The sequence below is a fragment of the Limanda limanda genome, chromosome 6, assembly GCF_963576545.1.
Source record: "Limanda limanda chromosome 6, fLimLim1.1, whole genome shotgun sequence".
NCBI lineage: Eukaryota > Metazoa > Chordata > Actinopteri > Pleuronectiformes > Pleuronectidae > Limanda > Limanda limanda.
In genome coordinates, this window is record NC_083641.1 from 10397523 (window position 1) to 10422667 (window position 25145).

Here is a 25145-nt window from a genome sequence, read left to right on the forward strand (position 1 = left end):
CACTACCAGTACCGCCATCAGGAGCAATTTGCGGCTCAGTATCTTGCCCAAGAACACTTCGGCACTGGGAATGACATTATTTGGTTTATTATTTTCTAACATTAACATTTTAATCAGTTACTAATTACTCAGCTGGAACAGTCAGATATTTTCTATAGGCTGTATTCTTGTTTTCCTTGTTCTTAGTTGTTTGGATCTGGAAACCCTGACAAGCAACAGTTTGTTACTTTAATGAAACCATCAGAGACACCGGGCATGTTTCTCTCCCATGAGGACCACACTGTGCTTCCAGCCATGTCATTCAGCTGTAATGAGTGTTTAACTTGTCATGAGTCTGAGCTGCTCACTCACTGATGAACAGACACAGAAAAGAAGGGTGCTATACTTAATAACACAACGACATCAACACAGATCATGAGAACAGAGTGAAACACGTTGTTTGAGCATCTTTGCACCACTGTACTAGTGCCCTCTGGTCACAATTCCACCATATCCGCCGAGTAACTAAAGGTTTTTTCTCCACCCTTACACATCTTGTTCCCCGTTGCACAACTGTCTCGTACAGTTTAACTCTATTTGCACAGAGTCGTTGTGTATATTGTGCTAGTTTCTTGTCGCGTATGGTTAATTGTATGTCTATCTGTGTAAGTACACATACATACGTGTACACATACATGGCAAATAAACCTGATTCCGATCCGGTAGATGAAACAAAACGACTGTGTTGACTCAGTCATCCATGTAAGTTCAAACAAATCAGGTGCTGGCCGGCGGAGAGTGTACAAAACAAGTGGAAACATCATGAAGTTTCCTAGAAGCCCAGCTGCAGTCTGCAGGGCCGTGGTGACAGCACAGCTTTGTGTCAACACGAGCCCCCTGTCTGCCAACAACCCCGGCGAGGACACGTTCAAACAGCTTCCACGCAGCTCCTGGAAGCTCCTGGAACCTCCTGGAAGCTCCTGGAAGCTCCTCACAGGTTAAACCCACACTCACACCTGGCAGCACCGGTCCAGACGCAGCAGCCCCGCATCCAGCCTCAAATCAGGGGACAAAAAGCATGACAGGGCTGGAGGGTGTAGCTGTTCGGCTACGTTAGCTAGCCGAACAGCTACTGTTTGCTGTGTGTGGGGGGGTGACGCGACCCACCGCTCAGAACTCATATTTACCTTTGTTATCCCGCTGCGAGTGGAAGAAACGAGCTCCACAAGCACACGCCGGCGTCAGCAGAGAGGTTTTCTGCTGAACTTCCCAGTGAGCAGCAGTGCAGCTAGCTAACTAGCCTAATTGGCTCCAGTCACAGCCTCAGTGCTTTGCCCTCATTCTTTCTGGTGGAACAAACCCTGGAAGGCGTCAGGTATCCAGAGGAAAACCAGCCCGCGTGTCCCAGGCCTCCTCTCTCCAGACAGAACGTGTCCTGTGGCTCTACAGCAGGAGGACAATACTCACTGTTCTGCGGGACAGCAAATGGAGCACCGCTGGTTAATGGGCGCAGCTCTGGGAACAGAAGCCGCAGACTGGATGAGAGCTGCTGCTCCACGTCCTGCTGCCGAGGCCGCTCAACCGGCGACCCCTGCTGGACACACCGCGGAGGCACAGCCTGCCTGCCTCCCGCGACTGGGAGGGTGACCTGGGGGCAACTGTGCGCTCGCATGTCTATCTATAGTTAGGAGGGCCAGTGTTGGTTCAATACCATGATTGTGAGGACATTTTGGCTGGGCCTCACAAAATAAATTGTTTTTTTGAGGGTTGAGACGTATTAGAGTTAGTATCAGAATAAGGTCATGGTAAGGGTTAGGGTTAGTTGTGATGGTTAAGGTTAGGGTAGATTATGTGCTTGTTGTGTGTGTGTGGCCGCGGCGCTTCCCGGTTCTTCCCGTCATTACGCTGCCCGTGCGAACATGGGCGAGGAAATGAGGCGGACCGCTTTTCGCGGCGCTTCTACCTCCGGTGCGTCCCGGGGTTAGAGGATGATGGTGTGACGTTAATATATTGTTTTACATTGCATGTGTCACGTCATGATAATTCAGTCTCTTGTGCTGCCGTCTCGGCATTTTCACCCTCGGCCACCTCCTATGTCGACTGTACCAGGAGCCGCCCCTGGGCTAGGGAATGCATTATGTCAAGTTACCCTCACAACTATAGAGAGACATGCGCGCTTCTTAATAGAAGAAAATACAATAAAAATGTGACACAAAGAGGTGGGTTCATATAATACATATATACATACATACATAAACAGATACATACATAGTTATTCATGAGAATAAGACAGACAGACAAGACAAAATATTTTTGGTTAGTTTAACTCTGACTACATAGAAGATTTCTAGCATAAAATCTGTTTACATTGAATTCCATTTAGTCATCTTTTCTCTTGTACTTGTATTAATATGAATTGCTTAGGTTTTTCTTCAGTAATAAATTGCATTTTATACATGGCCCAGTCTTTGTCTGGCTGTCAATGGACATCAGAATGTTGTATTTGTAGTTGTTCCTCTAGGTGGAATTGAAAACTGTTGTTGATTCATCAATTCTCCAGAGAAGTGTTCAGCATCCCAGTTACAAATCTTCATCTTCAAGGTGTAGAAATTGTGGTGCCTTACTTTATCTTAATTCTACTCCAAAAGCAAATGGTGCAGTTTTGAGGCAGTTATTTCTTTCTTGTTTGCTGATAAACATAGTCAATAGCAAAGGAGCTTGTTAAACTTTAACCTCTTGAAAGAGAATTATCTCATATTGAAAAGTAAACTGCTTTCCTTCAGGCTGCGGTACATTTGCTGGCTTCGTAAGTCAACAGACAGATATATACATATTTCTTATACTGTTGTTAAAGTGTAAAATATTGGTATTTGCTGATTGTGCCTATACCCTTTTTAAAATTGACTTAACTAGTCGTTGCTTTACCTTTTATCATGTTACAGGAACAAAGACAAATTATCACAACATAACACCTGCTTTTATATTTAACTTTAATTTCTTTAGTTTCACAAAGCATGAATGATTAAACAGTTAAGACACAACAGTGGGTTAATATTTTCTCTTCATCCTTCACATTTCCAGTCACAGGCCCACTTCCTTAGCTGCATTCAGCCTGATTCCAGTAATCGATGGAACAACTGGGGGAATTTTTGTGTGTTGCAATGTTGCTGCTTTTGGTGCAGATACTTTTTCTCAACTTCCTGCCTCGGTGACAGCTCTCCTACATCGCAGAGTAAGACAATGGACAAACCCCAGACTATTGAAGTATGACTCAAACTGTTGGTGAACTGCTTTTAGTCTTTTTACACTTGATGGAAATATTCAGTGTATGATTATTTATATTATAAAGATACAGAGGGTAAACACGCCATTATGCAATAAATTCAGAGATAATGAAGTCAGTGATAAATGCAATAACTTGAGGTTTTGTGGTGGTAGATGTGGAGATGCCAGCCAGAGATCTACACCGTCACCGAGGTCAGACTGATGTCCCCGTCGATGCCCAGAGAGGAAATTTTGGACGCAGGCACATGGTGGTTGTAGGTGTGTGCCTGGACACCGTCCACCAGGATCCTGAAGCACTGATTCTCACAGCAGATGGTCAACTGAAAGAAAAAAGGGCATTTTGCAAACACATGTGGGGGCAAAACAAATTTCTATGCACAATGTTTTGTAGAGAAGAAGGACTAGACCCGGTTGAGTGATAAAGATACAACAAGGTGATATGGAAGAAGATTTGGGCCTATTATCAGGGACACTGTATCTCCACCTCCTGGTCAGAGTGAGCAGCCTTACCGTGAAAGTCTTTCCCCGTTGGAAGGGCATCTCTCCACCACGCTCCTCCGTGCCCCAGTTCTCCCCCTGCTTGGTGTTTCGAACCACAACGTTCTCATTGAAACGTGGATTGTAATGCAGAGCTATGCCGAAGTTATAGTTGAGATCCACAGCGAACCTGAGAGGACACAGAGGAAGGGCCAACATGAGACATTATTGCTCATGATGCTCCCTATAGACGTCAACTGCCTGCTGAACAAGACATCTATAGCTTGGCACATGAATTAGAACACACTCACTCCTAAATGCCTAACTGCAATGTGGACTATTTCATTCTCATTTCTTTCTTTCGAGTATTTTGTCAGTGCATGTTTGCACCATCTTTTACTTGTTTACATGAATTTACATGATCTAGTTCGAAGCAAATTACATTTAAATCAGTTCAAATATCTATATTAATATTTATTATAGATATTAGTCTGCTTTATATTGTGTTTATTTTCCAGGGTTTAATTATATTATCCATATTCTCAACAACTCTGGGTGTGAAGGTTTTTGGTTTAGAAAAGTGATACAGGTGATAATGGAGTCGAACCTTGTGGCTCCGAAGGGAGGGGTCCCCTGGATGGTGATGGACCTGCCAGGGTTGAATTTGATGGCGCTCCTGTATGGAACAGTCTGTACAGAGATGGAATCAGAATTAATAATTCATTCATTTTTTATCACAATGTCTTGGAACACAAATAAAAAGAAGTTCTACATATAGTAGCTTCTGTACGTAAAGCTGGAAGTAAGGGATACATGTGTTTTTCTTTTTCTTGCAATTTATATGAAATGACCCTTTAACTTGGATCAAAATTTTGTGGGTGTCCTTAATGTCTGTGAAACTCCAACTGCACCGGGTCTGATACTCACAGGCATCGCAGGAGGAAAGGCTGGCTGTGGGGGGAATCCAGGCTGAGCTGGAAATGCTGGATATGAAGGGAATCCAGGCTGAGTTGGAAATGCTGGAAATGAAGAGAAGGCAGGCTGAGGTGGAAACACCTGACATGTAGGGAAAGCAACCTGAACAGGAAAGGCTACGTGTCCTGGGAACTACACAAAAAAAGAAAACCACTTAAATCCCATTCACTATTCATTGAAAGTACATGAAACACAGAGACTGCCTCAGTGTCTTAATGTTACTAGCATCCTCACCACAGAGTTCTGGAAGGCGATGGAGGATACAGTCACTTTCCCGCCTACTGAGATGGTGTCCACTGGATAAAATGGAATACGATGCCTGTAGTCACTAAAGTGCCTGCCGTTGATCATCAGCTGTAAAATAACATATTTAAAATTCAACTTTTTCTCATTTACATACATTGTAGAAAAAAACATTACCATGCAGATAATCTTTTCAAAATAACAACCTGAAAAATATGTTTTAAATGCCAGTTTAATGACTCTATATGGTGGTTCCATAAGTGTTCCTGGTACCATAACACCTTAGGCCGAATTATGGCAGGGGGTGGTGTCATGATCCTGCCCCTGTCTGAAGCCTGTGATTTGTTATGGACTTTGGATTTTACTTCCTCGTGGATCTTCTGTTAGTGTTGTTGTGTTTATGGACTTTAGCCTTGCTGTCTTCCTTGCGTTTGGTTTCTGATTTTTTTTCCCTATTTGAATTTTGAGTTTATTACGTGCTGTTTTATTTTGTACTTAGCTCATGTTTCAGAGCATTTCCTGACATTGTCTATTTTCCCGCTCTCCGTTGTTTTTATTTCAAAAATAAGCATATAATCATAAAAATTTCATATAAAATCACCACATAAAAAGTGGTGTCAGGTATTTTTGAGAGGTGGACATAGGCAGGTAACTTTAAATTCTAACATTTGGAGATGATTGTAAAATGATGTAAATTGTTAGAAAGTGATGCAACATTTTCACAGACTTGTTCCGACTGGCATTCATGCAAAACCTGCGGTCTAGGCATCGGATCAGAATGTTTTCTGAGCATGTCCATTCCAACCGGTCGGCCCAGAACCAACTGGAGATTATACATCTCAAGGCCTGGGAACGCCCGAATACCTCAGCTTGTATTATTGATAAGAGTGATGTTTGAACTACTTTGCTTATATTGCTGACATCAAGACCCCAACTGCAGAAAATTGATGGATGGTTGAAATTATTAGACAGCACTGTCGCCTCATAAAAAGAAGGTTACCGATCGAATCCCAGTTCAAATGGGGTTTTTCTGTGTGGAGTTTGCGTGTTCTCATTATGTCTGCATGGGTTTTCTCCGGCTTGTCCCACAGTCCTTAGACATGTAGACAGGGTTAGCTTGATTGGAAAATCTAAATTGACCGTATATGTGTGAATGTGACACTGAATGGTTGTTTGTTGGCCCTTGGTGATACGCTGGCAATCTGTCCAGGGGAATGTCATTGGATTGGCTCCAGCTCTCCCAACGACCCTCACAAGTATCAACTCATCAGATAATGGATGGATGACAATAACTTCTGTACCAAATAAATTTTCTTGTACAGGCAAAGAAAATAAAAGCTGAATTGATCTTCTGTGCTCTCACAAAGACACACAGATATAACTTTAAAGACATGAGGGTTTAAATATAATGTAGTAACTCGAATTACATTTCTAGAATTGTAAACATTTGCCGGAACAATACTCCGACAAAATGGAGTAGATCATCTTCAGACAGCCAACAATTTTGTCTCGACAGACCTGGTAGGAATCACGGCCGACTGTGATGAGCAGGCAGAAGGCAGAGCCAGCAGGGAGCATGGAGTTGCTCTTCCTCTCTTCAGAGCCCCAGCTGCCATGTTGGAGAGTGTTGCTAACCACACAAGAGTCACCATCATACCGGGGGTTAAAATGGAGAGCAATGTCCGCTCCGGGGCTGGAGCCACACTGTAAATTCACATGGAACCTAAAGATAAAGAGAGGTAAATCATTTATTCATGTGAAAAGTCATTTAAAAGTGTGTAAGAGCCTGACATCATTTATGAGTCTTGCCATAATATAGCTTTGTAGCTTTTTTTTCCCTTGAGAAATCTGGAGTGAAATTGAAGCTACAGAAAATTTAAGCTACGGAAAGATATATAAAAACATAAACTAAACATCAATTCCATAAAATGAATGAATAACAATTATCATAATAACCTGACCATAATAATAATCGGCAGGTTCATTGGGGAGTTTTGAATACAAATGATGCTATGGATCAATGTAATGATGAGCTAAGCTGTTATTTGAACTACATAGTGTCAACACAAAAATCTGAGGTTGATTTCATTCATTAGCAATTTACCGAACTTAATAATGATCCATTTATTCCGTCCATTAACTACACAATTTATCCTGTAAGGGTCCCGGGATCTAATCCCAGCTCACATAGGGTGAGAGGCGGGCAAACATACAGAGACAATCTATATGGTTGGGGTTGTGGGAGTACGCTCGAGTGCCCAGAGGGAACATGCAAACATGGCTGAACTGGGATTCGAATCAAGAACCTTCTTGCTGTGAGTTGACTGTGCCAGTCCCTGCAAGAGCCTCTTGGTAAGATCAGAAAACCAAAATAATATGAATAAACACATAGGCCTATAGACATATATTTCTATTTCTGTGTCATTCCAATGCATATGGCTCCTCCCTTCTTGGAATTACTTGATGCATCTAATTTACAAACACAAAAATATCATTTTTTGAAAATTAAATAAAGAGAGGACATTAATTAATTTTATAAAAAGACTTTTTATAGTCAAGCTGAAATGAAAAAAAGAGCAGCCTGACCTGCCAGATCCAGGCGGGACTCGTCCACTGATGGTGATCATCTTCCCCTCCTGCAGACCCCCATGGATTAATCCAGTAAAGGGGATACTCTAGAAAGAGCAGGATGCAACATGTTAATAGCTGCTTTTCATTATAACTGCAAACATGAATTGCGCATGAAGCAAGTGCATCTAGGATGTGTTCAAATACACTTTTGTTTATTTAACAGCAGAACACAGGCCACCGCACCTGATACTTGATTCAGACATCAGGTGAGCTTGCTCCTAGGTTTTTATTGGCAAATTTCTGCTGCATCAAGAAAGTTGTATATTGATGATGCACGGACTCTGGATATTTAACTCACAAACGCACACAAACTTGCTGTATGCCAAAGCAGCATCATACAATATTCAGCTATGGACAGTTGAGACCATAAAATGCAGTTTGATTCTATATAGCAAGTTAAATATTGTTATTTATAATTTGTTATTTTACTGGCAACAAGAAATTTACTGCTCGGGTTGACCACATCCAGCTGAAATTTGGTCAGAAGACGTGGTAGACAATAGGTTATGAATGTTGTTTGGTTTAGGTCAGTTGTCACCAGCCTTTTCAAGCCCAAGATCACTTTTTAATTCCATACATTCATAACATTTCATTTAGGTGACGGTTTTATCCAAAGCGAACTCACAATAAGTGCATTCCACCATGAGGGAACAAACCCACAACAACAAGAATCAAGAAAGTACAAGTTCTTCAAGAAAGCCAAACTACAAAGTGCTATAGGTAAGTGACATTTAAGTTAATTGTTAGTTTAAACTTTTATTCAAGGTAAAAATGTGTAATAATCAATTTACATATTTTTGTTTACCATGGAGCTGCTGGACAGGTCAGTTCCTGTACGGATTTCTAGGAAATGAAAGCTACAGCAGTTTTATTACACCAGTTAATGAATGACCAGTCATGTGCCTGACAGAGAGGGAAGCTATAAGAAATATAACTGCGTTTAACTGTGGCTATTAACAGTGTGTGTGTGTGTGTGTGTGTGTGTGTGTGTGTGTGTGTGTGTGTGTGTGTGTGTGTGTGTGTGTGTGTGTGTGTGTGTGTGTGTGTGTGTGTGTGTGTGTGTGTGTGTGTGTGTGTGTGTGTGTGTGTGTGTGTGTGTGTGTGGTCATGGCATTGTGGCATTTGAAGTTCCTCCATTTACGTGGAAGTTGACAAGAAAGAAACAGGAGGTGTCCTGATCGATTGAAACAGGCCAAAAATCAGACAATTGTTAGTTTAAACTTTTATTCAAGGTATAGTCGGAAGAGGTGTGTTTTTATTTTTCGGCGGAAGATGTATAGACTTCCTGTCCTGATGTCATTGGGGAGCTCATTCCACCATTCAGGAGCAAGAACAGCAAACAGTCACTTTTTGTTGATATCTTCCAAAAAAAACGGAGGGTCATACTTATTATTTTTTGCAATTTTCGTTAAAGAAATAAATACACAATAAATATACACAAAGAAGGGCAGTCAGTGAGACGGGTTGGTGACCACTCGTTTAGGTGATATCGTTTCTACAATTTATCACATTTTCAGGGTGCTAGACATGCTGGAAAAGTCCCGAAACTCATCACACACATCGGTAATTGCAAACATTTACTTCCTGTATGGGTCTTGCATATGGTCGTGGCAAAATGGCTCGATAGCGCCCCCTACACAGTTTCACCAACAGCAGTATGTATAGCCAATATACTGCAGTACAATAACTTTAAACTTGACCTCCAGACAGTCAGGTGAAATATCTGTTTCACCTATTAGGGATTTTTTTAAATTTATAAATAATCAATTGGAGCAAGTTTTGAATAGTGAGTCTACTTTCACTTTCAAATATTTTCCAAATTCTTCTCTAAAAAATCATTCAAAACTTCACATACAGACAGTGGGTGTCAGCATGAACAAGGGTGAGGCGAACATTATTTGTCACCTATTAAGGATGTTTTTAAAGATCATATTTAATAGGAGCAAGTTATGAGTGCCACAATGAAACGGATTTGACCTTAAAATGTCTTTCAAAAATAAATATAATCTTACATTTAATTTGACTTATGAATGTGTTCAGTGGAAATCAAAAAGGCTGTACCTATTTTATCAAACGTCCATAATAAGGGACATTATAGTTTGAGAACATGGCCACTGGTCACATTAGAGAGGGCACGGTTCAACAGTGTTCAGCACTGAGCTCAGCAGCCTTCATTAAACATCAACATGAACCCTGGTCCTTCAGTCCAGTCTCCCTCTGGTTTCACTGTTGTTCAGAATCTGTTTGCAATTCACTTATTCTGCTCGTGTGATTATTCGTGTCCTGAAACAAGTAAATCGAACGTAGCCACACATTTGACTGACTCACAAAAAATGTGCTCCTTGGTTTCTCTCCTGTTCTGGGAGGATGCCACACATTGTCAAAATCCCCAGCCGAGTTCGGCTGGACTGTTACTGCCGCCTACTCCGTCGAACGGTAATCACATTGTCTTATCTTTGTATTTAAGAAGAATGCATTAAAAAAAAAATGTCTGGATCACTTACTGGGTTACAAAAAGGTTGCTGGTTGAAAGCCATGGTCCTGAGCTGCGCAGGTTTGTTGAAGTCTGCTGCGAAAAAATGGAGATTTTTTCTTTACTGCAGGTCAGAGTTTTAGTTAGGTTTCGATTCCCCTTCAGTAGGAAGTCTGTATCAACGTGTGTGTGTGTGTGTGTGTGTGTGTGTGTGTGTGTGTGTGTGTGTGTGTGTGTGTGTGTGTGTGTGTGTGTGTGTGTGTGTGCGCATGTGTGTGTGTGCGTGTGTGTGTGTGTGTGCATGTGTGTGTGTGTGTGTGTGTGTGTGTGTGTGCGTGTGTGTGTGTGCGTGTGTGTGTGTTTGCGTGTGTGTGTGTGTGTGCGTACAATCTAACAGTGCAGTTACTTAGTATACAGAACACTCCTTTGGCAGCTGCTTATGTGCTGTTCATCCTCCAGGATCCTTTGCCACATGCCACACTTTAGTTAATGCAGTTATCTCACTTTATTTGCATTTCAGATAACCAGCAACATAGTGCTGGGTAATGTTTATCCCAAGACAAGCAATACATTACAATTCCGCAACATTAACATCCATCCATTCGTCCATCCATTTATCTCCTCTATTAACCATATATGTATTATTGTTGCAGGCCATTTTTGTAATTATGCCAATTAAATATGTAATACTCAATTTACATATTTTTGTTTACCATGGAGCTGCTGGACAGGTCAGTTCCTGTACGGATTTCTAGGAAATGAAAGCTACAGCAGTTTTATTACACCAGTTAATGAATGACCAGTCATGTGCCTGACAGAGAGGGAAGCTATATGAAATATAACTGTGTTTAACTGTGGCTATTAACAGTGTGTGTGTGTGTGTGTGTGTGTGTGTGTGTGTGTGTGTGTGTGTGTGTGTGTGTGTGTGTGTGTGTGTGTGTGTGTGTGTGTGTGTGTGTGTGTGTGTGTGTGTGTGTGTGTGTGGTCATGGCATTGTGGCATTTGAAGTTCCTCCATTTACGTGGAAGTTGACTCAAGAAAGAAACAGGAGGTGTCCTGATCAATTGAAACAGGCCAAAAATCAGACAATGGAATACAGCAAAACTCATGATTGGGATTGGTTTTAAGGTACTTCTGTGTGAAATGCTTCCTATTTGAGCACCTCCTGTAACCTTTCTGCTTCCATCAGTGAAATCATGATCCCACATATTGTGAGTCAAATATCACGAGACCAGGACACTGGTCTTCCCTGCTGTGAAATTAAGTTTTGTAATCCTAACAGCGTTAAACATATAACCATAAGAATCATTGGCCCAGCCTTTGAATCGTACATTTTTTCAAGCTAGTCACTGAATCATTTTTAACAGCCCTATATATTTTGTTTTAGTCTTCAGTCTGAATTAGAAGGCAGGGAGGTTATATGTGTTGAAAAACTGAGTTTTTAAATCAGATGCTAGCTCACAGCAAAGAATGGTATCAGTGGTTCAGGCAGTATAGGCCTCTGGTAGCTGGCTGCAGTAAAGGTCATTAATCCTTCCACCATGTTTGTGGGTGGGACTAAGTCCAAATTGTAATACACATCAAATACGTTTTACAGTTTCTGTCATTTAGGATAATTCATCTCTTCTGTTTGGCATTCTTTTCAAGTTGAGAATGTTAATGTAATCTTTCCTTCTTTTTTTTCACATTTTGACATGTAACCTCTTAAATGCCCATTTTCGGGTCATGTCTTTGGTTTCGATTTCAATTGGACTGGGTCAGTCTTTGATGTACAAATGATTTTAAGAACTTGCTCTTATGGTGTGCTGTTGCATTCATGAGGACTGCACATGCAGGTCTTATTATGATGAGTTGCGATAATTTCAGAAATATGAAAGTACAAAAAAGCCGCACAGAGATTCTTTGGAGAACAGTTTTAATGTTTACAGCAGTTCAGAACAGAAACCTCAACAAATCCTGTACAAAAATTCTCCCACCCCACCCCGAGAAAAAACAAACACCAATCAACTGTCAACAGTTTACAGTGTCTAAAATCATATAAATATGAAAGAAGTACCAATAACAAATCAAACATCAGCACTGTATATTAAATACAACCTCTAGCTCTTTATATACATATATGCATTCGGTTAATGCTTGATTATGTTATGACTGGCTTCCACTGCATTTGAGAAGCCCAAAAACATTCAGACACAATCAGTGAGTGTACTGTGTAACCAAACACTTAGTTCACTTGAGTGATACAGACACACACAAGAAATACACACACACATACACAAACCTGTGGCAATATCACACGTCTCTTTTGTACTTTAACAAAAACTATTATTTTCAGCATTTTGCTGCTGTTCGGCTTCGAATGAGGACTGAACAAATACAACAGTTTCATCTGCAGCTCTAAATAAATCTCATAGTGGGCGGTGTTACTCTGACCCACTGAATCGTTAAGTGTGCTAATGCGATAACATCTGAAAAGCTGTTCGGTTCAGCGGTAGACGGTGTTCAGGACATAAAGATGAAGACGTTTCTAAACCACATCCTCTCGAGATCACATCATGTCAGTTTGAACGTCTCCATTATGTGCTCTCTTATCTGTATACCTAGTCTATATAACACAAGCAAGAGCCCTTGTGCAGAAAACCTCTTTCCTCTTTGTTCAATAAATGTCTCGTAGTATTTTTCAGATTTTGACTCTGATACCAAGTTGATTTGTTTTCTTTTGCGAGGAAATTTAGTGAAAATGAAAACATCATCCCTTTATCTTCTTACATCACAAAACTTTCTTGCGAGGGAAGTCATTGCAGCAGAACATGTAATTTTTCTAGTTTTAATGAATCAGTATCTGCAAAGAAAATATGTAATAACAACATGAAAAATATATTTTCTCAATGTGAAAGGATCTTGTTAAAACCATAGACTGTATATATAATGGTTAAAACATGGAATCGAGCCAAACGTTTTTGTCATGGTGGCAATATGCAGTCAGCCACAGTGAGAGACTAGAGTTGTAACCGCCAGTATTTTTCAGTATTTGTTTTGCATGTATAAATACAGCAGCTCATTTAGATGTGGTAACTGATGCTCATGGTCTGTACCTGACTAAGACAAGTAAAGTAAACTTCTCAATTCTTTTGTCCAATGTCAACTTCTGCTGACATCTATCTGTATGTAACATGATCAACTATGTACGTATATGAATGACACATTTACTCATTTTTGTATTTTAACTCTAGAAATGACAAATAAAATGTACCAGTTTTTGTTGTATGTAACTTGTTGAATAAAAATAATTTTCCTAACCTTTGTTTTTTAAATAACTCTTTACACCATCTCTCGTCCTCAGTTTCGATTGATCTATATAACCTCTTCAGGAAATCAGCTGTTTGACAACAGTCCCTGGATCAGCACATTCTCGCTCCTATATCTCAACTGATTGTTCTGGCTTCATGGTGACTTTGGTGTGTGTCAATTGAGGCTCGTCAAATGATGACTTGATCTGTGGCTAATGTATATAAAACTTGACAACTTAGTGTATCCAAAATTAGCCAAGACAATGTGGGCAGAATAAATATAAAATGAATCAAAAAATCCTAATAATTTAGTCAGTATTTGCTCAAATCCAGTGTGAGTTTTAAAGGGCACCATTGCCTCTCAGCTGCTGTATTTGTACATGTATGGACAGTGTGCATGCAGGCCCTGATGGCAGTGATCTCTCAGACAGTGATGACGATCCCACGACCTTCACCAGGAGATGAACGGAGTGAAGAGACAGAAATCAGGAGTGTTGGAAAACAAGCGAGCGAATAGACAGACAGGCGTAGACGGAGAAGGAAAAGCAGGTTCCAAGTGAGACCGCGGAGATCAGGCACAGCAGGAGCAGGCAGGTGGATGAGTCGGCCCCCAAGAGGAAATGAAAGAGGGGAGAAATAAGGAGAAGTGATTCTCAGAAACATAAGAAAGAGAGCTACTTCGTGACTGTGAGAAACACAAGTACAGTGTCTGTTAAAAAATAGAGAAAGGACATGTAGAGAGCAGCAACTAAAATGCCACCTGGGATATAAAAAATATGACAATTTCCCCAAAATACAAAACAGCAGTCAGATTAGAGACGATCTTTTATAGTACTTGATACTCAGCAGGATAGCTTCATAATATTCACATTTCTTTACAAAATCTTATTTACAACATTTCCATTTGATTTGTCACGTATTGGTACTTTTACCAGAACCCACCTCTGTCTTCATGCTTTCGTTTTTAAGCGTTCATGACAGGAAAATCTGGATTTTAATAATAGATGTATTACTAAACAAAATGATGTAGACTCCCATTTTCAATGTGGGTGCCTTCAGTGTTATAGGCAGGTAAACCCTGGATCAGGAATACACATTCTTTCTATGATTCATACTCATTTGTCTTCCAGAAGTGTCCGGGGTGAGACAGTCTGCGGTTCAGTTTGGGGAGTTTCTCCAGCATGTCTGTCAGCAAGGTGAAGGTGGGCCTGTCTTCTGCCTCAGGGGACCAGCAGGCGGACAGGATCTCCTGTTGGGGGGGAATACAGAGGATTAATACGTGAAACAGTATGAACCAGGATGCTTTAAACATAGGCCATTTACTCGCAATCAAGTCAGCAGCGACTGCATCATGTTAGCAGACCCACCGTGACCTCCTTGCCCAGGTTGGCTTCTGCCAGCACCTTCTTCATGCCCTCATTGCTGCCCACCAGCCAGATTTTAGCCTCCACAGGTTGGTTGGTGATTGGCCAGTCTCCGGCCTGCAGCTCGTACCAGATTGTGCTGAACAACACACAACGTAAAGTCAGATCGGGAAATTTGGCGACTGTGAAACCACCTCATGAACCAGATTCTCCTTCACTGGATGCTACATCCAATTTAGGAGACACAGGGAAATATAGCTTTCGGAAAATGTGAACATCCACTGAGGTGATACAAGTTGTAGAACATGAAGCTGAACTGGTGAAGTCACACATTCAAATGACTGATGGAACAGCTTTTTGTCCTTGATTCAAATTAATGGAAGGGAACTAAAGGTCATTAAGTCAAATCTTTGTGAATAAACTATATTTTCCCCACATTCAACATAAAGTGTAAGTTAAGTTTCACCCTAAGCCCGCTGTTTAAGTGTTATGAATGACAGTCAGTACCCAAATGCATAAACATCTGCAGCTTTGGAGAAAGGCAGCTGGTCCTCCTCCACCTCTGGGCTCATCTGCCGAACAATCTCTGGAGCCAGGTAGTAGATCCAGCCCCGGGGTATCCTCAACACGTTCTTCCTTCTAAACACACGTGAACACACACTCAGTACACAGAAGTTATGAAGATAGCAACTGATCCAGATGTATTTGTAGTATTCCTTTGCTTGACTCCTACCTGCCTTCCTGTACCACGCCAGACATCCCGAACAGGCCGAAGTCTGTGATGACAACCTTGTTGGTGTCGTAGAAGACATTCTTAGACTTCAGGTCCTTGTGGATGATGCCTTTAGCATGAAGATAACCCATCCCCTGTAGAAGAGAGGGATTTCCTTAACACAACATATTTCTTATGAGGATGATGAGTCGTTTCTTAGTAGGAAAGAGCTCTATTGCTATCACATAGTTTTCACAGTCTTTCAAACCCTTTTAAGTGGCCCCCATATCTATTGCAATTTGCAGGAATCTCAGAAGATCAGATTGTTCACTTTGTTAAATGAGGAATATGGAGCATCTCATTATACTTAAGTATAAGTTGAGCTAATAACAACATACTTAATCATTTGACTTATCAGCGCCACATTATCATAGTATCAGAGAGAAAATAGAAAGTGAAAGACACTGTGTCTATTCCAAAGAAAGAAGGAAATGGCCTCATTGTGGGGGTGTAAATGTTTGGTTGTGGTCGACTGCAAGAAACATTGAGATTGGTTCAAGGTTTTGGATCCAAAAGGAAAGGGTTCACCTTGCTGCGTATCTCCCTTCTTTTTAATTTACTCTCATACTATTTAAATAATCTAATAAAATATCTACCGCTGTACGGAACAAAAATTACAACATCCTTTTTTTTTATCATTATAACCAATAACAAACATTTGACCCGACTGGATTCTTGATATTGATATTTAAGGGGTTGATGAGAAAAAGAACATGATGACCTACAAAGTGCTCTTTAAAATATACATATACTTTACTGACTGTTTAAGAAGCTTTTTACCACAATGCCCTGTTTCCATTCCTAAACAGGTCAGTAGTAACTCAAAGGAGAAAGAACAGGAGCCATTGAATTCTAAACAACCTCATTTATCTCTTTGCATCTACGTCTTGTTATCAGACAACATACTGTGAATGCCTTTGTGATACATCTCTACACTAAAAAACATCGAACGGTATCTGGCTTTAATGCACTGTTGAGGTAAAAAGATGAACTTTGACTTGAAGTCCCATAATGCACCACAAGCAGGCCAGAGCAGGCTGCTGATTACGACCTGAGTTGGAACACCTGCGAATGGAAGGTCACTCTCAGCAAACAGAGAGAGAGGAAGGAGAGAGGATTCTATAATAAATAATAAACAAGTAGCATATAGCATACAGGCAGCATGCATATAAGTCTGTTTTTTTTTGTTTAAGTGTACTTAGTTGTTTTTTCAATTTATATTGATTTTTGAATACTGTGCATCATTCATTTACGTACACTGTAAAAAACATTTACTTGATTCATTGGATTGAAGTTGTTTGAAATCTTTGCATATTTGTATATCTTTTTGTTCTTTTTGTGTTTTGAAGGTCTTCAACCTGATGAACCAACCAGCAAACAACTAACAAATAGCCATTGCAAGTTGGGCAAGAGTTGAAGAAAAAAACTATGAACTTGACATGCATATTGTTGTGTAATATTGAGTTTTTTCAAAGGATCACGTGAGAAATGGTTGATTTAATCCATCCCACACAGTCTGACAGCAGCTGGAGTGTTGCTCACCTTCACGATCTCCTGTGCAATCTGTCTGGTTTTATTGATGTCCAGCATGTGACCTCTTTCCCTCACAACAGAGTAAAGAGTGAAACCTTTACAGAAACTGCAGACAGAGCACATGGAGGAGCCCTGTCAGTCAAACTGAGTTCAATACTCCAAATCACACATAATAACATAAAAACATCCCGTGGCACAAACATCCGTGTGTGACAGGAACTGTACTGGGAGAAACAGCAGAGTGGATTTCTATTTGATTTCTAATCTGATGGGTCATGCGACTGCACCTGGTGATGATGGCGAGATGGGGCGGAGCCATGCAGGCGCCCATGAACAGGACCACATTCTCGTGCCGGGTCTGCCTGTAGTTCATCACCTCTTTCTTGAAGAGCTTCAGGTGATCCTGGTTGTTTCCGTCAACCTCCAGGAGGCGAATGGCCACCTCACCGTGCCAGCGACCCTTGTGCACCTTCCCCCAGCGACCCTGTTCAGTCACATAAGTTCAAATGTGTCAGCTGTGTTGGACCCAGATGTTGATAATGTGTACCATCTCCATCTTTACCTTCCCAATAAGCTCTCCCAGCTGCAGCTGCTCATATGGGATGTCCCACTCCTGCAGGTAGATGCTGTTCTGGCTGATATTACGAGAGAATCCGCCCCTCCGACGGCCAGCGGTCCGACGACATATGGCAGACGGCAGGTCCTCGAGTCCGTCCTCATCCCCCTCCTCATTGGGATAGTTGTTATTACTGCTGCACCGGTCAGCTTCTTCCTCATCCTCAGCCTCCTCCTCCTGAGACACATGGCAGAATTAGGGGAATGAACAGACTTTTAGGTCAATATCATTATGGGTTGACTATCAGTGAAATGAACGTCTTCAGAGCCTGTAGTAGCAATTAGTCCTCAAACTTATGCAGGGAATAAAAAGTTGATTGTCTAGACAGGCCTCACGTTGTGTGTAGTTTTTTTCTCCATTTCTCCAGCAAACGAACAAACAGAAAGTAATGGTGTCGACTGTCTCTCTTGCCCTGGTAAAAAACCATGAACCCCTTCCGGTGCCTGGCTGCCTATGCCCACCTTCCCATGTAAATATATAACCACCTGGTGCCCAGGCCTAATCTAACGTGTCAAAACAAAACCAAAAACTAAAAACTACAGAAAACAGTAAATAGCTCAAACAGAGGCAAAGATTATATTCAATCCTGTGTGTCTTCGTTTTTCTTCTTCTATTGTTTAATGCTAACTCAACTTCCTGCAACCGGTCCGAAATGTCTGAACTATCAAAACAAATAAGTTTAGTGCAATTGAACTGAACCATGGTTCAGTTGGATCCTGACTGAGACCACTTGAGCTTGTCCAGAGTGCTCCGACAGGACAGTCAGTGGCACATAAAGAATTGTCAAACAAAGCAGCCAAGCAAATAATGTTTTTCACATCTTTTTGTTGACACTCACCCTTTCCTGTTCTGTAGCTGGTCGCTGTGTCTCAGTGACGCCCCCCTGAGTCACTCTGAAAGAAGATCAGAAGAATTAGCAGCTGACAAAATCATTATATTTGCAGTAGGATACTTACACTGTAATACTCCTGTGATATCGTATATTAAATACCTGGGTCAAATATTTACAGTGTAGGTAAAAAATAAATGAATCCCAGGCTAATGACGTAAGAGAATTATTGGGATCAGGGGTTATCAAATCTGGAGCAACTATAATTTTTTTGCTATTTAGAATTATAAAATGTTGATTTGCATAAAGCAAGTTTTACTGTGATGCAAAAAAGTTTTTGTTTTGTGTGTTTGCCAAATGATGTTGGCCTAATTTGCAAATCCAAGGTTTTTTCACCAGCACTGTGAATGTTTAATGAGTATGATCCGTAAAGACGTGATAATTGTAACTGTGTTTCATTATCTTCAGCACATTGTTTCGCATCTGAACCAAGATGAAGATCAGATCATATTTTTTAATAATCAATTAACACAGAAAATATAATATAAAAACGACATATTATCCTGTATGTGTGTAGACTGAATACACAAGCGACTGAACAATAATAGATATTTGATATTGATTCTGTTATTCAAAAATTACAACAAAAAATGTCAGACTAACAAGTTAATAATAATTCTTAAATTTTGTATTTTAGTATGGTGTCTTAGAGACAGGCCATTTCACAGGGTAAAAACTAACCTTTTAGTGCCATCTAGTGGACAGACTGTAATGAATATCTAAATGACCTCTGACCTATGGTTGACATTTCTCTGCTAAAATGTCATGATACTAATCGGGCGAGATATGGAAAACACATATCAGTGATAAGCTAACAGCTGATGGTGTGGCACATGTAATATTTAGTGGATGGAAGTGTTCTAGTGTTTTGAGTATCTGTATCAGTGTCTCTTACCCAGACTCATGGCAGCTGCCGGAAACAGCTGTATGTGTGGAAGCAGGAACATCTGTTGGAAAATACACAGAGCTTCAGAATACCGCACTAATATAAGCATAATGCTCATATTCATAAATGCTGCGGATTGTCAATACTTTACTGTTTTACTTTGTCAATTAATTTAAATCCAAGGATACAGCTTACTAGTGTGGACACCAATGAGCAAATTACATATTCAGTTCGTTTTTGAAGTCAAAATAAAAATCAAGGGCATGGCTGAGAGAATTAACGAGGTTCATGTGTCCCGATTATGTTGGTTAAACTGAAAAGTCCAAAGGTCCGAACCTCATACCTCTTTGTTTTCAGCTCACATTTTTACATATGCTGTGTCAGTTTCTACATGAAACTTATCCTAAATTTGCGTGTCTAACTTTGTATGTGTCTTTTTTTAACAAAGAGCATACGCACCCCAGCACAAAACCAAATATGCAGGCTACTTTAATGGCAACATTTTAAACATTTAATGCAAACTTAAAACATAATAAACCTGTACAATTGACAGTTAATTACGTCCGCCTGGCTAAAGGCAATCATTATGGTTTTACAGAGGATATAATGGTCGGTTTCAGAAGTGTTGGTTCATCTTTATGGTTATTCTATAGGCTGATAAATTGTACTGCGCTATAAAGTGTGATGTTTGAATCTTCCAGTTTAACCTGTTCAAGACTTACAGACAGGGTAAACCCGCTGCTCTGAACAGTGAACCATGCTGCCAGGACACGAGGCCTCAGTGTACCGGAGTGACACCAGTGACACGGCCACCACGCTCACCTGGGAAGTTGAAGCGGTTGTCACAGGAGCCCCTCGGTGAGGCGTTGGCTGGAGGGGTGGTGCTGACACTCGGGGGGTTACTCTGCTGTAAATGTGCTGGGGAGGAAGGTGTGGAGGAGGTGGCTGACGAGGGGTTACTGCTTGAATCCACCTGGTTTATATTGGGGGCTGGCTCCTGTGAAAGCACACACACCACACACAGTTTGTTTTCAATGCACTCACCTTATCTCTGCTCTATATTTCTAATCTTTACCTGAACAAGCATCTTATGGCAAGAGCAGATTTAAAAGCATGTAAATGTAGTAAAAACTCTTCTTACCCTTTTGGTTAATGCCTTTGGTAAAGTGCCCCACTGCAGTGGGATCTCCGCTATGAGATCGATGCGATTATTGATATCTGATGGCACCGATTCTGCCCTGCGCATCCTTGGCACTGAAAGTCAGATTAAAGCATTAACGTGATTTTACATCAGCAAATGTGTTGAATGTGTTCAATAATGTCAAATAGTCACTCAAAAGCATAACGCATAAAAATCATGACTTGTTACAGACAATGATTAGTCCACAGACACGACTGACTAACTTGAGATGTTATGGTAAAACACAGCAACACAACACAACTGAATCAAAAATGGAAGAAAACGATAAAGTGACAAAAGAAAAAAAAGATGATGTTGCTTGTTGCTTACATGTGAGAAATGATATCCGACAAGAGGGAGCCTCTTTGGTGCATTTGTTGTGGCACTTTAACCTGTGAACACATGGATGATGACGTGCACTGATGACACCGTAACATGCAGTATTATGATCACACATGGTGTGTGTGTGTGTGTGTGGGGGGGGGGGGTCATATCTAAGGTCTCTTACTTGCAGTGCTTGCACTTGACACCAAACATCATATTCTTCTGACACACTTGGCACGTCTGGGAGAGCCAAGACTTGGTTGAAAACCTAAAAAGGACAGAAGACCAATGAAAACCAATCGTAAAGACACCGTCCTCTAACCTGTGATGAGGATTTATACACATGACAAAGAAAAGTTAAGGAGTAAAACCTGAACCCTTGTGTTTTGGGCCTTATAATTCTGCCCCTGAGGCTATTGTGAATGACTGATCAAATAAATGATTTAACATACAATGCTAATGATTTGGTGAGTAGTGACCAGTGTTGGTCAAGTTACTTCTAAAAAGTAATTAGTTACAGTTACAAATTACTTCTCCCAAAAAGTAATTGAGTTAGTAACTCAGTTACAACATTGTTAGAGTAATTAGTTACTCAGCAAAGTAACTGGCGTTATTTTTCATGTTTTATAACGCTGTTACGTTCTGTAACATCTTTAACGTCAAAGATGTTTATATTAACTGATTGAAGAATAAAAACACTATATACAGTATTTTAGAACATTTGGTATTTATTTGAACTCAATAGATTGCAGCCTGCCATATGATGCATAGAATTAAAACATATAAAAATAAATATTGAAAATAAAATTCAAGTGCAAATGTAAACTTGGGTAAAAAGAAACAAAGGAAAATCTGGCCATTAAGTAGTGCCATTATCTGTACTTGTATACCATTGCACAATAAACATAACACTATCCAACTCTTAAATATTCAGTAGAGTAACAAAATTAAATATTGAAAATAAAATAATATTCACACACTTTGCATTCAAGTACAGAACCAAATACCCAAAAAAGTAAACTTGGGTAAAAAAGAAACAATCGAAAATTTGACCTTTAAGTAGTGCAATTCTCTGAACCTGTATATTATTGCACAATAAACAGAACACTATCCAACTCTCAATGTAGCTTAACATGTTGTTCATTCTCAGTGAAAATGATCAATGCATTAATCTATCTATACTGAAATACTCCTCTCATCTAACAATTAAACCAGTGGTTGTAACGTAGGAGGAGAAGCTTTTCAAATCTTTTGTCCGACAGCCTGTTCCTCTTCGGAGAGAAAACAAGTTTGCCCAGGCTGAACAGTCTCTCAACAGGTGCACTAGATGGAGTAGCAGCATTGTAACGTAGTGAAATTTTCTTGATGAGAGAAAATCCACACAGAGAGTTTAAGTTTTGTTCTGAAGATCTAATATAGTCTGCCACCTGGTTTTCTGCTGAAGAGGTGTCCTCATCCTCCTCAAAAGCAAAGAAATCGCTCTCTTTGGCTGAATCTGTGTGATGTGAAGATGTGCTGCTGGTACCTGGCTGTGGTTCTTCAATTTTACGGCAATCTGCCAGCAAACTTGCCTTAGCCTTATCCTTTAACTCCTGTGACCGCAGCCAGCGAAGTTTGAATTTCCCTGGCTCGTCGCCATTGTCGCTGTCTTGAGCTGTAGTCAGAGCGTGCAGTGAGACAGCGTGAGCAGGGCATCCGCGCGCCCACCCAGCCAATCATCATCGCGTTTGCAACGGTGTCGTCATCCCCATGCCCTGCTCTCTCCACGCAGCTGGGGTGTAATATGACACCGCACGCTTCATTCAACCAAATTGTAGTAACGCGCCACTTTACATTATCAATAACGATAACGGCGTTGTAACGATGACAAAAGTAATTAATTAGATTACTCCGTTACTGAAAAAGAACTCCGTTAGTAACGCCGTTATACTTAAACGCCGTTACTCCCAACACTGGTAGTGACTGACTGGAATTAGCTTGATTTGTCTGATTCCAGCATTTATTCATTGCTACAGTAACAGAACAATACTTTTTTGTATTTTTTTAATGTCTTATCTAGTGAAATCAGTGCCAATTCCTCGCGTTTGATTTCTTGCCTGGTTAATTTTTTGGAGTTGGCGAGACTAATTGTTTTTTATAATTTGTCCGTCTTTCAATCTTATTCTTGTTAACATTATATCTTAAGAATGCCTTGAGGGAAAGTCTACAAATTTGGTACAAATATTAAGTTTGACTCAAAGATAAACTATTTAGATTTTGGTGGTCACTAGGAGCTCACAGAGTGATTTCTTTCCCTTGTGAACTGAACTGAAAATTTCTGGAACACTTCCATGGAGTTATTTCATATAAGATACACTTGTTCACTTGGACACATAGATGAAGTGACTAGAACTTCAAATGCTTGACCAGTTATTCTGGTCATTTGGACACAAAGATGAGCTGCTTACATTTCAGTGGTCAGTGGTGAACTCATATGAGTCTGGAAATAAAAATGTATGCAGGCTGAATCTGAAGACCACTTTAAAATCTGACCCTCAGTTTAGTAGTGAAGCTGTGAGAAGATGTTAACATCTGTAATCATTACATGGCCTTATCAATAAGCAATTGCCACATTCACAATATCAACTTAAATGGTAATGATAATTTCCACAGGCCAAAACAATAAATTAGAGGTCCAGTGTGTAAGATTTAGGTGAAAGAAATCTATAAGCAGAAATTGAATATAAATATATTATAATATTTTCTTTACGCTAGAATGGGGGTTTGTAAAAAATGCTGGCCTCAAAATGCAACCAAATCCTTTTCATTACACAGCTATGTCACACAGCTGGATGCAGAAGCAAGATTCATATTAAAACCTTCACAGTCTGGTAAAATAAACATTGGGTTAGACCGAGCGCTCTGCAATGTTCACATTCCTGCGTTCTAACAACACGGATGCCCGTACTCCGCAGAGGTTCATACCAGAGGGCTCAGAGCGAGGGCTCAGCGAGTCACGCTGTCTGCCCGGCGTCCACTGTCGCAGGGAGTTCACAGGAAACAGCAGCAACGATAGCAGAACATTCCAAAACAGTTTGTGGGCCTGTTTGTTTGTACAACCATCCAAGAGACAGCTAATTAGTCCCTGTGGGTTCATCTCAAACCCATCACAGAGACTATTGAAGAAAAATGGCTGTTTTACATAAAAAATGTCATAGTAAGTCCTCCTCAACCTGTTCAGTCTCCCGACCTCGTGAAGAAGATCTGTGAAGTCTGGGAAGTCGACCATAAGCGGACAGGAAGAAATTATGGTGACTTTTGTCCAGACCTTAGAAATAATCTTAACTCAGTAGGTTGAGATGAAACAACCCAGACTCACTCTTTAATGGTTGCATCCAGTCCTGAGGTTGATGGCAATACTTTCTCATTGCAATTATTTCTATCTTGCTAACCAGCTTTGTTTACTCTCACGATTAAACAATATTATATCATTACATCATGTGTAATATTTCACACCACGGACTGTATATAAAGATTGATGATAAGACCACTCCTCAAAAGTGAAGCCAAAGCCTTTTGTTCGCCATCTGGTGGCTGGCTGCAGTATAGGACATGGACCAAATTAAAAGGTCATAGATGGTTTCTACAGTAACTATCCCTTTCTTTAATCCGGACAAGGCAGGCTGTTGTGGTGATGCTGAGGTGATGGTGACTGACCTGTGTGTTACGGCCAGGCCAATGTCTCTCCTCATTGTCTGAGGGGAACTTCTGTGCATGGTCACATCTGTGAGGAGCAGAAAAACACAACAGCGAACATGTGAAAATGCAACAGAATCACAGAATTATCCAGCACCAGACTCTTAACTCACTGTCCAGCAGGTTGGGGACGGCTGGCATCATGTATGGGGCTGAGGCGGGGACAGGGCCGGGGGTCCGGGCAGACAGCAGCGGCGAGCGCAGCACCGAATCCTCAGGACTGTTCCCAGAGCCGTTGATGTGCAGGGCAGCCAGCACTTTGTTCCTCTTACAGGTCCTGCAGAGACAGAGAGCAACTTAATGCAGGTTCTCAGATACTGCAGTCCACTTTTTCTCTGTGACACAAGTGAACTTTGCAATGCAAACCACTGACAAAGAACGGACATGTCAGTAGTAAAATGTGAACATTGGTGTAATACTTAGTAAGATTGGTCTTCCTTCAGTTAATAGCCACTTACTGACATCTATCCATCTATTATCTACACTTCTTAAC

At 40.7% G+C, this 25145-nt stretch overlaps 3 protein-coding genes across 3 annotated transcripts in view; all 3 read right to left on the reverse strand.

Annotated features, from left to right (window-relative positions):
* myo18ab (myosin XVIIIA b) overlaps positions 1-1480 on the reverse strand; it is a 118207-nt gene extending 116727 nt beyond the window's left edge. Inside the window, exon 1 of the mRNA XM_061072925.1 lies at positions 1167-1480. The gene's annotated coding sequence lies outside the window, so the exon portion shown is untranslated. The remainder of the gene's footprint in view (positions 1-1166) is intronic.
* A 1472-nt stretch (positions 1481-2952) lies between these two features.
* Positions 2953-10232, reverse strand: LOC133003432 (galectin-9-like). The gene is made up of 8 exons (XM_061073167.1): positions 10095-10232; positions 7546-7634; positions 6478-6682; positions 4951-5070; positions 4669-4848; positions 4349-4431; positions 3775-3931; positions 2953-3584 (listed from the first exon to the last, which is right to left on the reverse strand). The coding sequence occupies exons 1-8, from the start codon at positions 10125-10127 to the stop codon at positions 3441-3443; spliced, it is 1011 nt and encodes a 336-aa protein (XP_060929150.1). The 5' UTR covers positions 10128-10232; the 3' UTR covers positions 2953-3440.
* Positions 10233-13738: 3506 nt separating this feature from the next.
* Positions 13739-24857, reverse strand: LOC133003522 (kinase suppressor of Ras 1-like). Its single transcript, XM_061073277.1, has 15 exons — positions 24766-24857; positions 24614-24680; positions 21102-21185; positions 20924-20985; positions 20555-20667; positions 20236-20410; positions 19423-19474; positions 18477-18531; positions 17585-17815; positions 17310-17506; positions 17032-17128; positions 15451-15584; positions 15225-15356; positions 14721-14856; positions 13739-14602 (listed from the first exon to the last, which is right to left on the reverse strand). Exons 1-15 carry the CDS (start codon positions 24794-24796, stop codon positions 14456-14458), a joined length of 1713 nt encoding a protein of 570 aa, XP_060929260.1. The 5' UTR covers positions 24797-24857; the 3' UTR covers positions 13739-14455.
* Positions 24858-25145: the final 288 nt, after the last annotated feature.